Here is an 18,885-nt window from a genome sequence, read left to right as displayed (position 1 = left end):
ACATTCACCTGTGGCAGGAGAGGAGCACTGACTGGAGATGCTGCTGCGGCTACACCGCTAGTTACACGAGTTGCTTCTTTGAATCGGACACAAGGATGCAGCCATTGAACCACACTGTGCATGGAAACATTCTGGCAGGGTGTGGTCTTAATAAGACACCTTGCTGCAAACTATCTTCCTCTGTCCCCTGCCTTTCCCTAGCAGCTAGATGGTGTTGGCAGAGGCAATTTGCTCTCTCACACTCTCTGTCTTCTCATTGAAATGGTGGCTTCGCTGCATGATGCCTCCTTAATGCTGGGAAAGGCAAGCCGAGTGTGCAACCTGCCCCCTCCCCAACCCTCTCCCCGAACAGCACCAAGTCTCAGATCCCAGGTCAATTGACTGGGGCCTTTCAGTGCTTGGGCTGTGGGGCCAAAAATAGCAGCGTAGACATAGGGGGTGGGGGAGGGAAGCAATTACTTAGTCCTGGCTGGAGGAAGTGAATTGCACTCTACAGTGCTGAGCTTCAGCTGTGGGGCATGGGGCTCTGGGCTTCTGCTGGGGGCTCATGGGGGGGAAGGCTCTTGGGCTCAGGGCTTCAGCCCTGCAATTTCTGCTAGGACTCGGAGGCAGGAGGTGCCAGGGCTCAGGGCTTCAGCCCAAGGTCGTTGGAATAGGGGCAGCCAGGGGGCCATGGCCCCATCACTTTTAAAAGTGGGAGGGCTATGTCTTCCCACTTTTTACCTGCCTTACGGCTATGGATGCCCATTTTGGTTGGACATATTCCTGAAGGTTTCATCACATGACAATCTTTAATTAAAGATTAATATTTAATTCCTGGAGCCTCCAGGGCAATCCTGGGGGGGTTGGCAGCCCTACTTAAGGGTGAGCAATGAGGAGCGGGTGGAGAGGTGAATGTGGGGATGACAGTGCCTTGTGGGAAGAGGATGTGAGGCGGCAGGGCTTTGGGGGGAAGGGGTGGTGCAGGAGCTCCTGTAACCCTGTGGCTTCTGCAGGGTCTTGCGGGGCCCATTTTTCCAGAGGCCCATGCATTAATCCACCACTGCCTCAAGGCTTGCTTGGTTGTGGGGAGGAAGCTTAACAAAGGAAAGCCTGCCACAGGCCGGGACAGCAACTAGAGACAGACTGCTGTGCTTCAGAGCCAGCTGGTGACATCAGTGAAGAGGGAGACAGTTGCACACCCTGTAGCCATGAGACTGTCTGGACCAGAGACAGAACAGGTGCAACAAAAAACAGGGATGTCGTGAATGGACTCAAACCCTGATCAGGACACTACCAAGTCAAGCCTCAAAAGGGTGGCTGAGAACTGTCCAAGAGCCTGAGCATCATTTTTCCCCCCTTACCTGAAAACACCTGAAGCTCGTGTCACACATAGCAGTTCCCTTGGAACTACTAACTGATGAAGGGACTAAGTCCACCTCTCAGCTGCTGTGCAAGTTATGGCTCCTTTTAAAGGTCAAGCCTCTGTAAAACCATCTCTCGCTTCACTGATGTAATCAAACAAATCAGATATGGTGGCAAACCACCCCAAGATCACCTTTTCAACTGGAGGGGTGTGGTATGTGCAGGGAGGTGCACACACACAGCTTATTAAGGAGAAAACTAACAAGCTCTTCTGGGCTCAGCCAGCACTAACCAGACATCTGTAGGGCTTGCTTTGACTGGTGGGAGGAAGGGAAAGCCTGCCACAGGAAAGGGCGGTCACTGGGGGAACTCTGCTGTGCCTTAGCTTAGAGGGTATGTCTACACTGCAATTGGAGACCTGGGGCTGGCCTGTGCCAGCTGACTTGGGAGCAGTAGGCTTAGGCTAAGGGGCTGTTTAAGTGCTGTGTAAACATTTGGGCTCAGGCAGGAGGCTGGGAGTATCCCCAAGCGCAGGCTACATCCCGCAATTAAACTGCCCCGTAGCCCGAGAGCCTGAGTCAACTGACACGGGGCAGCCACGGATATCTAATTGCACTGTAAACATACTCAAAGACAATTGGTTACAGGGTTAGTTCAGCAAAGAGGCAGCCAGTCACCGACCCTGCTGTCCTGAGACTGCCTGGACCAGATAGAGAATGGGTCCAAAAGCTGAGGGGTGGGGGATGGACGCTAATGATGATCAGGACACTAAAAAAGTCTACAGACCAGCTAGGCCCCAAAGGGGTGACCCAGAAACTGCCCAAGAGACTGAGCACCTTTTAATTTCCTTTCTCTTTTCTTTACTATGATGCAACCTGTCCTCAGGAAGGTCGGGGGAGGAGGGGAAGGAGAGAAGGGAGAGAACATTTATTGCTTGGAGAGACTCTTGTATGCCCTGAGAAGGACACTGAGTGCCAGAGAAGGGAAGCAACCCAAACAGTGGTGCAGTGGGGACTCAAGGGGCCCTCATCCACCACAGCCCTGATTCAATGATATTTAGCTTTAACCAAGTGAGTTGTCCCACTGACATCAGACGGACTACATGTGTGATTTGTTTAAAGGTTTTCAGTGTCAGGCCCTATGTAAAGATATTTAGGCACCTAAAGGCACAGATAAGTACCCTAGTGGGATTTGCTGCCTCTTCAAATACCTTTAAAAATCTAGCCTTATGGCCTCAGACTCTGAAGATAGTGACTTTCTGTAGCAGTGTTAGTCACTTTTATTACGCACAGGTCAATTTTAACAATATATGATTGACATGGTCATCTTTTCAGCTAGCTCTACTGATTAGAAAATCTTATATTACTCTGAATTTTCCATTCATAGAAGTAGCTGAACTAAAATTCGTCACTCTTCTACTAGCTGAAGCTTTTTCTTAAAAACAAACAAACAACTCCCCACAAAACAAACCCAAAGAAATCTCTAACATTTACATATTAAAAGTTGCAGTCTAATTTAAATGGTAAATTAGCAGTTGTTTTGGTGTATTGAGGAATACACATATTATATGTCATGCTATAGGTAAAAGAAAAAAAAATCCTGAAAATGTTCTCTTTCCTGACTTTTTTTTTTTTAACTTCCATCGCTGAGTAAAATGATAAACCTACATCCCCCACTTCAGAATAAAACAAAGACAGAAGGCAAGTTTTATTTTCTTATACAGTTTTTTTTTAATTCAGCGTTAAAGAAAGGAACTTCATCAACATTGATTGTCATTTACAGAAAACATTCAAAAATCATGTGTGCATTATTATGGAATGCTAAAAGTATTGAACTAATAAATTACAGGACATAAAATAAGACAAAAATCTATTACATTCTAAAGCAATATAAAACCTTTTTATTCGACAGGGATGCTGGTTCTAGGATATTCATGATTTAAAAAAAAAAACCCTCAATGGTCACTTTCTAAATGAATCAGGCTGTAGTTTTACTCACATACACATAAATTAGGGCTCATATATTAAACAGGGGAGAAAGAGAGCAGAGAGAGATCAGAAGAAAACTGCAGATGTAAAAACAGTGGATGATATCCTGGCTCTGTTAAAGTCAATATGACTTTTGCCATTGACTTCAATGGGGCCAGAGTTTCAACCAATATGTCTCTTTGTCATTTGTGGTTTTGCTTTTTGCATCTACAGGCTAGTAAAAATACATCATTCATTATTATTAGTATTATTATTATACAATTAAGCTTCAGAAACAAAAATCAATGTTGGCTCTAGGAGGCATTTAGCTTTAGAAAGTACTTTTCATTCTGCTTTTAGTGTGAGTCATTTTTTATTCTATTTATTTGATTTTTTTACACTCGTTGTCAGGCAATGCAGCTCTGGTGTGTTGCCAAAGTGGTGAGCATGCTCACTGAGTAGCAAGTTACCCGCCTCCCCCCTCCCCCAAATCAAATTAAATCAATTTACAACAATGTAGCTACAGCCAAGCACCAGATAGCTCAGGGTTTTTAAATCTGGGATTTAACATCTCACTTCACTCTAACAAAAGTAATTGGAAATAGGATAAAAACATTAAACCTTTGAAACTTGGAAGTATATGAAAAATCATATCCGCTCACAATCCTAAAAGCAAGGAAGCATTTTCAGGGATATTAAAAATATTAGAAAGTTTCATTTAAATCTAAATAGCTATTTTAATTTTATTTATAAATTGGTAATCATAAAATACTAGCCATTAAAATCATATTTAGGATGCAGGAAAGGCATCCAAATGGTTTGCATCTTATTTATGCTCCTGCTTGTGTTGTTATAGCTGTTGATACACTGGACACAGTTTCTTTTTTCTGTTGTGAACTTTAAAATGTTTATTTGGTGAAGGTCAGTTATGGCTTCAGATTACAGCTAATGAGTGGCCTGACCTCAAATTTGAATAAGAAATTAAAAGCATACAAAAATATTTAGTTCATGGGAAAGAAGAATTTGTTTTTATTAATATAATTCATGCTGGAAAGATTCATAAAAGCCATATGTTGTAAGGAAACATTATTTGCTTGAGTAACCTTTTGCAAATTGTATTGTTCAACTGCGGTCTTCAGGTATTATTAGCACAATATTCACTTTACAGACTCATTGGGAACAGGTGTCATTGACAGACCTGTCTTATTTTTTCCCCATTACAAACTGAAGTATACTCTAAACACCAATGGCTGATCAAAAGGCTTTATCTGTTACAATCAGTTTCCATTAAAAACTGAAGAAAACATTACACTCATAGGAAGCAAGTACATAGTTTGCTCTTTGATGTTTTTTCCTGTTTAAAAAAAATTGTTACAAAGTCTTATGCTTAAACAGAGACATAGAAAAAATCAGTGTATTCACTGTCCCAAGTTATTTACAGCAAAAATTACAGAGACAGCATACATAGTAGTAGACCTTCCACAAGCATATATTAAAAGTAATTGCTTTTGAAAAAATATTTTATTTGTCCTCTACATTTCTACAATACATACTCAGTTTCTGTTTGTTTTGTTTTTAGTACTTTCTTTAGTGTTAATCAGATGAGGCAGACAATGCAGTAGTAAAATAAGGGATTTCTGTAGTCATTCAGATTCCTAATTTATTTATAGATGTTGTCCATCAATTACAGCCAGGGCAATTAGTTTGACATGGGAATCATCCCATAGAGATTAGCATAAAACTCAAAAAACACCCCTACATTTTCTTGAACTTCGTGTGAACAGTAGCTCAGTTAGAGTTTCGGTTGTGCTTTAGTCATGGCTACAAATATAGTCACTGAGCTGCTCCCTGTAGCCCACTGGAGGTCACACTGCAGTAATGCAAGAAGCAGAGATTACCACAGCTAGTTCACTTGTTATGCTATTCAGTGATTTTTTTTTTTTATAATAAGTGCATGAACAAATCCCCATCTACTGCACAGAAATGCATGGTCCACACTTTAAAACCTCAAAGGGTTACATTATTATTAGAATTTCATATTAACAACAACAAAAAATTTGCCCGATTCAGACATTGAAGTGACACATTTAAAGAAAACAATTATAGTGCATTTGAATCCCAGAAGAAGCTGACAGACTAATCTATTTACTTTGATTTCTTAAGCTGGGCGTCTAATCAAGACAAATATCAGTGCTTTTTTTATAAGCTGTTTTTAAGTAGAACAGTCTTCAAGGTAAAGCCTGTTCTCTGTTGCGGCCCATCTGGCCCTATTTGTTCTTCAATGCATTTGGGCTTTTGCTGCTTGAATAATAAGGGACCAATGTGGTTACAAAATTGAAAACAAGGAGACAATTTTCTAATTCTGTCCAGATATAGTTTCACTGTTACCAATGTATAGCAATAAACAAGGAGCATTGCCTTGCCTTGAAGCATATACATGTTTCCCAACAGCAGTATCTTCAATCAAAGATTACCAAGTCCAACAAATATGGAAAAACATTGTCATATCTACAGTAGATGAAGTTTTTTCTTTATGTTTCTGTACAGAAGACAGCGTGCAAAGCAAACATTTTCTGCATGTATAGTTACAAAGAAACATTTAGAATTTATTGCTGCTATATGTTTTCTTTCAATCTTCCTATATGATGCGGTTGAATTGTTAGGATGATAAAAATATATACGTACAATACATCAAGTTACTGAACTCACTGTCAACAGTATTATTCTCATTGTCTGCAATAAATGTTTGGGCAATATTAAGCGCCAAACAAGAATCTAGTCCTTATTCTCTGATGCATGTGTGTGTTTCCTTAGTCTTTTAGTGTAAACTAAATGGAAGGATTGTTTAAAAAGGACACTAGCAGATTGGCATAATCCATCCATGTCATTGTATATTCAGACTGCCTTTTAGGGAGAGTTACCACTGTAGAATTTTTTCTCTTTTCACACTGGATATTTTTTTTCTATAGTGCAGGCTGTGCATGCAAGTGACTTGTATAGTTAAATGATCTGCTTCTAGACCACTTCAGAGACTGTGCATTAGCTGGGCATTACCATTAGTGATTTACAAGATTAACTGTGAGAACCATAATGTCCAAGCCACTTGCCTATGCTGGCAGAGAGAGAGAGAGAGAGAGAGACAAAGGAGGCAGTTTCCTGCCTTCCCAGTGGAGAAGGTCTCCAAGGCTCCAGGATAAGAACAGATCAAGGCTTCTGTGGGGTGAATTAGCTTTAAACAGATTCCAAAGTGGGCCAGTCACTTCACAGTTCTTGAGTGTCCCAGTCATGTTTGAGGTAGGGAGCTTGCTCATTGGTCAGGAGGCTCTGCCTTCTGATGTGCTGATGCACTACCTGTGGATCTCCATAACCTCCATGACAGGCTCAAAGTAGCCCAGAAAATTGAATAGCCTAAACTCAAGCGATGGCTACCAGTATAAGAACTTGGCTAGATAGATCGATAGCTTTAAACCACTGGTAGCAGGGATCTTAGTCTCTCCCTTCCAACTCTTGATGTGAGGTTTCCCATTCACTCTCCCTATATGGGGGACACAGAGGTAGAAAGGGATCCTAGCTGCCCCCACCCCTAATAAACTTGGGAGAAGTGATGTGATCTTATCATGGTCAGAGGATAGGAACAGCTTAGCTAGGTCAGGGACCTGGAGGGAATTGATTGTGCGTGTGTGTGCATGTGTGCGTGTGTGTTTTCAAGTTCCCTGCACACGAAGAGCAAGGCAGTTCTTGTAAACAGATGAAGTAGGGGCCTGGTTAAGGCATCAAGGAGTAGGACTGGGGAGGAGGAGCATAGTGTCCCAATTCTAGTGTAGTTGGAATATGGAAATATCATGCCTCTGATGTAGTAGTAAAAAATACCAGTGTCTCAGCCAGAGATGAGCATAAGCTCAGAAGGACATGGATATATGCTAGGAGAAGAGTTGGTTTAGTGGCCTGGATGGGGACTGGGTTTGATGATCTGATACATCCACGAGAGGGAAGGAGAGTTAACCTCTTTCTTTTCTATTGCTTGCTCTCAGTGATTATTTCTCCATATGGTCAGTCAGCAAAATGGTGGCGGTTACTACCAACGTTATCATTTATTCTGTGTCCTAGTCCTTCATCCTACATGCCTCCAGCCATTCTGAATATAGCCCACATTAATGGTACTTTACCTCGGTACCTTTAAATCAAACTTTCTTTTGTCAATAGTCTAATTCAGTAAATCATACAGAGCTAATTTACATTCTGATTCTGTGGGGACATTTGAAAACATGAATTAATTGCTCAGAAATACTGTAATGAATGTGAACCAATAAGTGAAGAAGGTACTGCACTGAGCTGAGGAAACAATGACAGTGAATTCAGTTTCTAACCAATGTAATTTCTAATCATTGGCTTGAAAGCCTTGTCTGGATCTCTCATTTGGGCATCTAAATGTGTGCCCTTCAAAACCCCTAACATTCTTTTCCTTATTATTACCATTATATTTATTTTTAATAATGAAACATCCCTGAGTGGCATACAGTGCAACATCTGCATCGAGCAGTGATTGTCATTTACAAAGTGTGAAACTTTAAAGGAAAGAAGAGGAGTGATACTCTGATCCACTGTTTCTACAGGATGTCAGAGACAGTAGGTAGTCTTTACAGTGGAGGCAGAAAGTGCTGGGTAATGTTAAGAATAGATAGTGTATTTTGTTAGTGTCGGGGAAAAGGAAGCTATTTTTGTCTTGGGTTTCAATTTCAACACATATTTTTACAGGATGTGCTTAGACCAAAATGATGGTATCATGTTTCATTCTCATCTCATTAGCCAGTGATATTTCAGGAATGCTTAATATTGTATAATAATATGGCCAAATCCTCCAGTCCAAGCAAGGGCTTTGTGTGATTCTGAATGCAGCACAACCAATGGAGATAGGCTGCATGGGGAAGGTGTAGGGAGACTAAAGACCCTTTGTGACATGTTCTACAGCTCTAGAGTAGCATAGGAGAGATTTTGGGGGCAGGGGCCAGGACCTGTGATTATGCAGATCTACCAGCCAGAACACCTTCCAGCACATCTGAGGCTACAGTAGCCTCCAGGAAGCAGCTCTACTATCATTCCACAACTTGGAGTGGAGGTGGAAGGTGGCAAGGGGAATGTTCCTTTCCCCAGCCTTTGCAGAGCACTTCTCTACACAGTTTATTTACACAACTGTTCACAAGGAACAGGATTTGCCCCCTTTTCTGTGTAAATGTCATAATGGGGAATAGGAGGGGGAACAAACCAAAGCTAACCCAAAGAAAAACTCACACTATTGCAGGCTACCTACAATGAACATAAACAAACAAACAAAACCCAATCACTTCATAAAACTTGTCTTGGGTAATAAACTTCATCCTCCCCACCTCCCTAAACACATAAATTGGCCCAATCTAAACATCCAAGGTGAAGTGGAGGAAATAAATTATCCCATGTGCAATGGAGCTGAAATTAACAATGGGAACCACAAAGTAAAAACATTAAAACAAGTATGAAGGCATTGGGCAACATTTGACATGCATTCTACAAAGCTCAAATGGGAGCTCCAAACTCTAAGCCTTTGATTTTATCAGGTGCCAAATACCTCCTGGGAGGTACTGCAGGCCCTCCGATTTCATTAGCTATAACTGGAGCTAAGGGAGCTGGACAAATTGCAGAATCAGACCCTAAATGCTGCCAATCACAAGCCAATCAAAACATATATTGTATTTGGAAACTGCTTGGTTTAATTGAGTGACTTCTATTACCCTGTTTTCCTAGCAATCAGTAAAGTAATTTTCCCATTAAAAGGAAATATGACTCTTGGAATTAATTCTTTACACAAAGAGCTAACAGGAGTGACATTTACACCAAAATTAAGTCTCTGTAGTAGTGTAACAAGCCATCTACATCTGTCTGTTCAGACGGTGTGGATAATTTGGTTCAATGTGGCTGAATTATCTGAGTACAATACTAGAAATGGAGGAGCAGGTATAATTTTTTAAAATTTTATTTTTTTTTGTTAAAGCACTGAGTAAATTTTGATAATCAAGGCTTTAGATAATAATATGAGGAGGATTAATCAGTCATTGAAAATCAGTCTAATTTAAAGTGCTTGCCATTAAATTTTTACATGTATCAGCAATTAACTGGCTGAAATATGACATAGACTAATTGTAGGGAATTAATCTTTGCTGTCTTTGATATAACGGTGGAGTAACTAGAGATACTAATAATATATAAAATGATGCACAAATATTTTCTGAAATAAAATAAATAAAAACTATGTTCCGTTTGCTGTAAGTGTGGAGCTCACATTGTACATTGTTCTTAAAACGGTTGTCATCTAATTCATGAAAAAGGTATCAAATCCTCAATTTTTTCAAATTTTAGCACAAATGAATCATCATCCAAAAATTTGCACTAGACATGATTAATTACTCATTGTTCTCTGGATTTTATAAGTTTTAGTCATCCAGTCAAGGAGCAAGAACAATACCATTTTACTTAAATTACCAGTCTCACGTCATAGCTAATGAACAGCAATTAGCAACTAGTCAAAGTTTGCAAACAAGTTGTATCTAAATTTGTTTGTATTAAGTATTCAGTGAATACTAACAAATAATTTGGAAAAAATCAGGGTGTATGTGCAAATTATTCAAAAGCAATACAAAAGTGGGATGCTAAATTGAATAATTATAGTGGTAACTGTTGATAACTGTTGCCTTTTTAATGGTGATCAAGGTTCTGTGAATCAGCAATTTTTAAACACCACTGTTATACCCATCTTAATGCAGAGGGGCAGCAGTGCACAGTAAAAGTGGTCAAAGAAAAAATCCCTGTTTTCTAATCCCAATTTGGACACTGCTTCTTCTGTAGCCTTTGGCAAGATTCTTAATTTATTTGCTTGAGTTTTGCCATTTTAAAATAGGTATAATAATCCTTATGCATGAGGAGTGTTGAAAGGTTTAAGTGGCTGAGGGTTAAGTAAGTGCTTTGATGATGAAAAGCACTATATAAATGCTAAGTAATACCTTTTGTGTCTACATCCAGTTAACTTGACTAGAGTGCAAGAGGTAAAATTCCCAATGATAGTTGTTTTATTTTATGAAAGGAAAGGAATGAAAAACTTTTCAGGAAGCAACTCAGAATAATGAAGTACTGTTCTTATTTACCCACATAACAAAGCCTTATTCTTAACTCCCCAAAAAGGACAATTATATTTAATCATTTTCTCTATGGATTGGAGGGCAGACTAAATTTATTATGTCTGGTCACCACAACACTGAAACAAACACTTTGAGGGTTTTCAACTATATGTTTTTGTTCTTGTGCTTAAAAAAAAACAAGCAAGGGAGTAATCATGTATAACTATAAATATACTCTTCTGAGCTGCTACAACCTGACCTGGTGAGTAGTTTTATTTTTAGCTGTATTCACATTTATTTGTTCTTACTGTAACATATTTGCATACCTTGATTGTCTGACTGTCATGGGGGGCACTGAGTAAATTTGGATAATCAAGGCTTTAGATAATAATAATATGAGGAGGAAGAATGGAATTGGGGTTCTATTCATCATTCTACCAGAGATGTCCTGCATGGCCTTCAGTAAGTCACACATTGGCTCTAAATTCTGCTCCAGATGAAATCAAGTAAAACTCTCACTTACTTTGGAGGTACAGGGTCAAACCCTTAGTCTTCTTGTGCTTCACTTTCCTCCTTTGTAAAATGGGGATATAAATACATTCCTCACCATACAAGGGTGTTGTAGGGTTAAATCAGTATTTGTACGTTGTATTGAGATGGAAGTTGCTATAGAAGTGCAAATTTTATTTGTTTATTTTAACTGAGGACATTTTTGGTGCAAATAGTAGATATCAGGGGACATGGCCCTGGTTTGGAAAACAAGTTGTTTCAGAAATGGATGTACAGTACAAAGTAATTTTGCAAACACAATCAGGTTTACAACAAATCCTTTCCCAGCAGAACTACTTCAGCTGTGCATTTTTTGAGATTAGAAACTGGCTTGTAGAAAAAATGATCTAGTATAAAACTATAGGTTACATGCATAATAGAGGCTTAAAAAAATTATTGCTGTTGTGTCTTGTCTGTGATTACTAAAGAAAATGAGCATGAGAGGCAAACAATTATTAACTTTGCCCAGATAGGCTCCTCCCAAGCCAAAGAAACAGAAGAGTGGCCAGTGGGGGAAAGGAAAACTCCACAAAATTCCCTTATCAGAATTTCCTATGGATTCTTTGATAAGATGTGGGGTTTGGTCCCTGAGGAAGGAGGAGGAGGAGGAGATTCAGACCAGAACCCTGCAGATCCCTGGAAATGAGCTGGAGGCTCAGGGCTACCCATGTGAAAACCATGCACTTCCACGTCAGCTGTGGAGTCTCGGGGTGTCTCCTCCAGCTCCCTATCTACACAATTCCACTGTGAGCCATACGGACAGGGCTTTCCATGCAGGCTGCAGAAATCCCTTTATAGGGTAGTTCCACTGTGCTGAATGACTCAGGCTGTATTAATTTCTATGTGGTTTGGGGGTGGGAGAATGGGGAGGGAAATTCATCTCACTCTGGCCCCCATGCACAGAATTCTCCCTCTTTGCCAGCTATCCACACTCAGGTCCCTGAACTTGTGGAGAAGCCTCCACAGGATAAGGGGACAGTAGGGATTGTGCTATGGGGGAAGCTGAATCCCTCACCTTTCCACAGGTGGAAGGTCTATTGTGTGTGGATCTGGGAGAGACAAACACATTCTTCATTACTGTTTTTTCAGCTTGTGGTATCCTCCCACTCCCCTCTGCCCAGTATCTGCAGCACAAAGAGACAGACATGAATACAAACCATGGATCTGAACACTCTCAGGTTTGAGAGCATGATCTGGGACCGATTCACATTTGCATTTGAATGCTGCTACTCAGGCCTATCTCTGTTTTTAATTCAAATCTGTAAAAAAAATCACATCCCCTCACTTGCCTATCCTGAACCCCTAATAGTAGCACCTGAGCAATATATTTTTATGAAATGGAAACCCTCCATTGTCATCCAACAGCTTACTGTGACTTAGCTGGCGACAGAGTATCACTGTCATCACCACCCGCACCACCATCACCACATCACATTTTTACTCTTCAAAGCTATATTTTGGGCCGGCTCCTGGTTCAACTGAAGTCAATGGGAGCAAGATGGGCCCTATATCTATTTCTCTAAGAAGCGCTAATAAAATATAATGTTTGGCTGATTCACAAAAATGTTCTGTTTGGGATAATTTACATTTTGACTCTGTGGTTTAGATACTTTACTGGCATGCTATGTTCATTTTTATATATGCTTTATTCCCGTAACGGGGAGAAAATTCCAAATCACTTTTCCTCTGTCCATTTGAACCATCCAGACAAGGCTTTTGCATCATTGATACAATCTTAATGTTTGATTTACAGACTGCATACTGCATAGACACACTATATGACAAGTTTCTCAGAAGCGATACCATCCTTTCGTTATACATTGGTGAGTGAGGATTTAACTCTGCCTCACAGAGCAAAATCCTGATTGCCAAACATAAATCTAATACATGACTTGGAGAGTAAAAACTGCAGGAGAGCCTGACTGAGCATCCTTTGAAAGTAGGCATGGGATTTTTAAGCTACAGCATGTGCATATACTATATATATATATGTAGTACATATACATATGTATATTTCATATATGCACAACAATTTCCAAGACAGCTATAAATTTCCACATGCATTAAACTATCTAAAAACATAGAAATAGGCAAGTGTAATAAGTGGAATTTTCTTAAATTATATTTGAACAATAAACAGCAAGAGTAATACTGCGAAGTACCGCTCTATTCTCATTTATATCTACAATAAAATTCTATGAACAGTTGTCTCCCCAAACATACCCCAATAAAATAAAATAAAATAAAAAAGGTAACACCCGGTGTCCTATATTTGTATATTTATGGTCAGTTTAAAAAAAAAAAAGAGAAGTAAAAGAAAGACAAGAATAAAAGAGCCCCACTCAGAGGTGCATATTTACATTCTTCAAACTGTAGCGGTGAAAAATAATTCTATTAAGTGCAGGACATTCCTAGTGTTGCAGTAGTGACGTTTTTAATAAGTCTTCATGAAAACATTTCTTTTGTCTTAACAGTGATGCATTCCAGGACTATGTGACAATTCTATCTTCTCCTTCACTTGCAGCCCGTGGTAGAGTCTGGATTGAAAAGCTCCTTGTATAATGGAGGAAACAGTGTATTCACTATATCTGGATGAGATTGCTTAAATACCTGCAGTTTCTCTCCATGCAAGTTGCAAAGTGCAGTAATGGTTGGTATCTTGGCTACTAACTGTAAGGGAAAAAAAGAGCAAGAAAGTGTTTAGAAGAAAGCAGGGTTTCCAGAATGAACAGAGGTAGCATCCTGCTGGGTGAAGAGTAACTGAGAACAGCGAAACCTGTTTAAAATGACCACCCCAACTGGCAATATCAAATTGTCTAGAAGAAACTGTCTTTTAATTAAAGGCCAAACACAACTGTCCTAGAAACCTTGGTGTTACTTTAAAGTGGTCATTTAAGAAATAGGGCTGCATATTGGAGGTGGTCCTTAATGAAGTCTCATTCCCATAATAGCACCAAATAAAACCACTAGTGGTTGGAGTGAAAAAGAAGGAAATAAGATAGGGTAGCAGGGAAAAGAATAGCAATAACTCTCTTCTCCCTAGAAAAACTAAGCATATAGCTTGCTGCTGTTAACTGAATCAAAATACCACTACATAAACCTATAGAATTTCCTGTGGAAAGTAACATATTTTTGGTCTAGCAGCAGATTTTTGTGCAGTTACATGAGGAGCCTACCTAATTAAAATGTCTCAATTTCCTCTGAATTTACTATTTATGTAATGCATGCCACACATTTCACAGTCCTTCCTCTGGCAAAACTCTGACTGAAATTAATGGGAGGTTTTTATTTATTTATTTTGTTTTATTTATTTATTTACCAGGACTGCAGTATTAGGCCTTGCTTTTCTAATGACAGTTTCAATATTTTTTTTACAGTAGTACATATTTTTGACAGATATGAAATCTCTAAAAATTACAAAATAAGTATCCTTGTGATCCTTACAGTGGACATGAAAAAAGCAGAGGGCCAGATGCGCTATGCACTCTCCATTTGATATTCTAGAACAATGTGCCTACACTTTTCCCCAGCGTTAGCAGATATGTGTATAGGAACATTTCAGTAAGAAGCCTTACCAACCCAACTGACAAAGCTATTGTCTTGGTTCTACTGAAATCTGGAAGGGACCATCCGCACTTCAAGACTTACGAATTTTATTTCTCTTTTAAACAATTACAATTATAGCAACTCAGAAGCAAAATAGTTTGGCCAATAGAATAAAGAATAAATACCAGATTTATTCAGGATGATCTATCGCTGTGAACTGTCAGGGATAACTCAATGCTATGTTCCCCTTATGTGATTACAAATTCCAGAATTTATTACCCCCTCAGTCGAACAACTGAAACAAAATATTATAAAATGGTAACACTTTCTTTCTTACCCTTATTCAGTGGGGAAATATATTAAGACTGAGCTTGCTTTCTGAATTCTTATATTAATATCTTCCAGAGTCTTCTGACTCTCATTCTCAGTGAATTCTTTAAAAAAAAAGATTACATTTTGAATACTGCATTAGATAATCTGGTAATGACTAAATTACCACTTCACCTTTGGCAGCACTATTGCTGTTCCTCCACTTTGAAATCATTCTCTATCAAAGCCTTACTTTGGTTATCAAATATATAAGAAGAATTATAATAGAATTGCTATGTACATGTTGGCAACACTCCTGAATCTTAGGAACACTTGTTCTGTTAATATAGTCATGAGTTAGCATGTTCAAAGGATCTACCTTTGCCAAGGTCTCATCATCAAGATGGTTCTTCTGAATCACATGTTGAAGTGCAAAATAAATCTTTTCCTGAAGTTTCTGGACCTTTCTTGGTTCTATTAGCCAGGCTCGATCTGACAAAGAAGAAAGGCAAGGGCTAAAGCCAACAAGAACAAGGAAAGAAGGCTCATCCACACATAGGCACCACATACCACACTGACAAGGATTAATAATAATTGAATTATGCTGAGGGACTGCTATGCTATTAACATATGATTTCAGAGGCAGAATATTATGAACTATTATAAGATCACCTGGGAGTTCAAGTCATGGACATGAAGTACGTACTTGCTACCAATGCACTGCCTTTACATGTTTGAACTTGACTATGTGGACTTTAAAAAAAGGACAAATGAGAGAAAGATGTGACAAAATGGACAAACTCCTGCAAAAAAAATTAAACAAGGTCCAAGCAATTCATTTATTCTCTGTTGTTTTTTTTGGTTCATATTTCTCTATTTCATATCTCACAGGTGAAATACAAGTAATGCTATCTGAGTGTCTATTGAGTACAGAAAGAATAAACAAACTGATCAAAGTAGTCACACAGCTTTGACAGTAATAAAATATAACAATTTAAAAATTAAAAATTAAATAAACTAGAGTCTCAACTGGGCTAACATTTTGAGACCAACATTTAAGTCTGAATGAACAGAAATAGTTTCCTTGAAAAGAGTTTCTTAATACTTTAGATTAATTTTTTGTTGCAACATCTTGAAGTGCATTATTTAAAAAATGCACTTCTTTTTAAATGGCAGCAGATAAACTCTAAATTATCTGGGAGAATATGTCTAGAGAAATAGCTGCTTGGAAGCTATCTTGCTTGTACTGAAGTCAAAGGCAAAACTCCCCCTGATTTCAGTGAAAGATGAGGATCTATATTCTCCCAGCTCATGGCTTCCTGAAACAACCATATGGCAAGTAGTGCAGCAGATCTTGATTCAATTCTGAGTCCATTAATACAATGCATTTACTCTACCGGTAAACTTTTTTTGTTATCATGCTGCAAATCTCTCTCTCGCTCTCTCTGTCTATTCAGACTGAATCTTAGAAATAGTTTTTGGGTTTCCATCAGGAAATGAAAAATCCTATCTTAATGCAGAAGATGAATTTTACAGGAAGAGCCAGGAGGTGCAGAAGAGCCCTTCCCCCATTCAGATGCTTATTTTTTTTAATTAGAGGCAGAAGTGAAGTAATGGCACCGATTGGATTATTGTAAACTAACCATTAATATAATTTATCATATAGGCCAGATAATAGTGATTTTTCAACATATAATTAACAGGATACTATCATTTTGTCAGGCCCTGTGTGAGGAGAAGTGCATGAAAAGGGTGTAGTATGAAAATATTGCTGTTTGGAACACACTAGTCTGAGCCTTTGCTGAAAAGAGACAGAGCTGAGGTTTCCAGATACTGAACAGCTGCTCAGAGAAAGGAACCTTGTTAGAAAGATAAAGAATCTTGTTCACATAAGGTAAGCAATTGGATTCAGTAACAGCAGTAGCAGCAGTAACAAGATTAGCTAAGAACTTACATAACACCTGCCTAAGTGAGCATACAGTAATATTCAGACTTCATATACTAAGTGCTAAATTTTATGCTGTCATAAAAACATGCACTCTAGTGGATTTAAACCAAGGCCCAGTGTGGCAGACTGGAGCAAAACTGATTTATCACAGAGGGATATTCCCTAAGGATTTCTCTCTCAATAATAAGCATGGGTTTAAAAATGAATCAGCGTTGTTGGTACAGTCTTTGTGAATTACATTTCGGTGTCTAATACTACAAATTAGGGCTGTTACGCATAAAGCATAACAGTTGTTAAGTTCATGACAAAGAAAATGTTTGTCATAGTTGTACATGGTGTTTCAACCCATCTGTCTGTTATATCACCCCTCCCCATACATAAACACACACACTGCAGAAAGAAGTGGCACATACTATTCACTTTGAGATTTGTTTCTTTGTGATGTGGGAGAGAAAAATCGATTGCAAGTGTCTTTATGTCTGTGTGTAGGAAAGACCCATTCAGGAGATGAAAGGTAGAATGATGGGACATTACAGTAGCTAATCTTGTGTCTCTGAAGAGCAGACTGAAATTCCGAGTTGGAGCACAGTGAATATGAGTTTGATAGTTGCTCCTGTTTATCTAAAGCACGCAACTCCCAAACAGCTTGCTATATCCAGCCATTTCTGGTCCAGAGAGGCACAGCACTTGAGTACTGTAGTAGGACTGTTGTATAGCAGTTAATGCACTAGCAAAGTTAATGGGGAAGCTTTCAGAACACTTGCTTGCAGTTTAATTGTCTCAAGTCAGGGCTGAGTCACCCACTTTTTTGAGCACTAAATGCATCCACAAATGGTTTAGAAAAAGTAGAAACGTGCAAGGGATTCTCAGTCGACAGCAAATACTGGTATCAAGTAGAAACGTTTGGTACTTTCCAAACTATGGGGTATTTAGAGGACCACAGGGATGAATCAGTATTTTGAGATCTATGTACCATCTCCCTGCAGCTCAGCACATCTCATAAAAGGCTGCATCAAAAGCAACTAAAGTTAATGGGAATCTTTCCATTACTTCAGTGGGGTTTGGATCAGGCCTAAAGCAGGTGCCATAGTCTTAGAATTATCGGTAGTGTTTTGTTACCAGATCTTGCTGGATGCCTGAGAAGTAATTTGCTCTTCCTTCCTGTATTACCTGAGGCATAACATTGGGTAGAAATTTGATTTCACTGAAGTTTCTCTAGCTCCCAAACACATTCAACTGCTGCATTTGCCACACCTTTTCTACGGATGTGCCCTATTAGCCTGATCCAAAGCCAACAGAAATGAATGGAAAGTTTCCCATTGATTTAAATATGCCTTGGATCAGATCCTATATTTCCAAGTCACTGTTGTAAGACATCAAATTGGAACACAACTCTCAGTGAAGATTTAAATACAAAGACACAGGGATTCCACCTCTGCCCATTGTGAAGGTTTTGTAATATAAAACAAAGCTCGGTTGGAGAAGTATGATTCTGCTCACAGCTCTGCTGCTATCCTTTCTCCTGTGGCCGAGGAACTTTCCTGCCAAGAAAACATCCTGGAAAGCAGCTTTGCATCCAGTGACTCCATCTAAGACACTAATGGTACTAACCTGCAGCAAGTACTCACTGAATCATCCCTTCCAACACTGAGCAAACTGTTACAGAACACAAAATCTCCTGTAGAAATAACAAGGACCAGAATCCTTGCAGCACATGTTATTATGAAGATATCAAGCGTGTTGACACCATCTGTGCTGGTCTAATTGTATCTAAATTAATCTCCTCCACAGATGTGACAAAGGGCAGAGCAACCTAGAGGAGGCCAGGAGCTGAATTGTGTGTGTGTGTATGTAGGGGGAATTTATAGGCATGAAGGAGTTAGGCACACAATACCCATTAACTTTCAGTGGGCAAGTGCTTTTCCCTAAGGTGCTTTTTAAAACTTGTTCACTAGATTCAGCTTGTGATCTGATCCAATCACCCATGGTCCAAACCCTATTTTTTCTGCTTTTCCATCAACATTCATGCAGCCAATGTGTTTTCAAACACTTAGGTGTGACTATGGGTATTTTGTGC

At 39.2% G+C, this 18,885-nt stretch overlaps 1 protein-coding gene across 2 annotated transcripts in view; it reads right to left on the bottom strand.

Moving 5' to 3' along the window:
• Positions 1-3,309: 3,309 nt before the first annotated feature.
• RORB (RAR related orphan receptor B) overlaps positions 3,310-18,885 on the bottom strand; it is a 209,425-nt gene continuing 193,849 nt past the window's right edge. The window contains exons 9-11 of one of the 2 annotated variants that reach the window (XM_034773311.1): positions 15,240-15,352; positions 14,889-14,985; positions 13,566-13,675 (exon numbers count right to left, since the gene is read on the bottom strand). In XM_034773311.1, coding sequence (XP_034629202.1) covers positions 14,938-14,985; positions 15,240-15,352 — 161 coding nt within the window. In that variant the 3' untranslated portion in view covers positions 13,566-13,675; positions 14,889-14,937. Of the gene's footprint in view, positions 13,676-14,888; positions 14,986-15,239; positions 15,353-18,885 lie in introns of both variants that reach the window. The other variant, XM_034773310.1, reaches the window with a different exon arrangement.

The sequence above is a fragment of the Trachemys scripta genome, chromosome 6, assembly GCF_013100865.1.
Source record: "Trachemys scripta elegans isolate TJP31775 chromosome 6, CAS_Tse_1.0, whole genome shotgun sequence".
Classification (NCBI taxonomy): domain Eukaryota; kingdom Metazoa; phylum Chordata; order Testudines; family Emydidae; genus Trachemys; species Trachemys scripta.
Note: the sequence above shows the minus strand (reverse complement) of the source record. Positions and strands in the feature narration are given on the sequence as shown.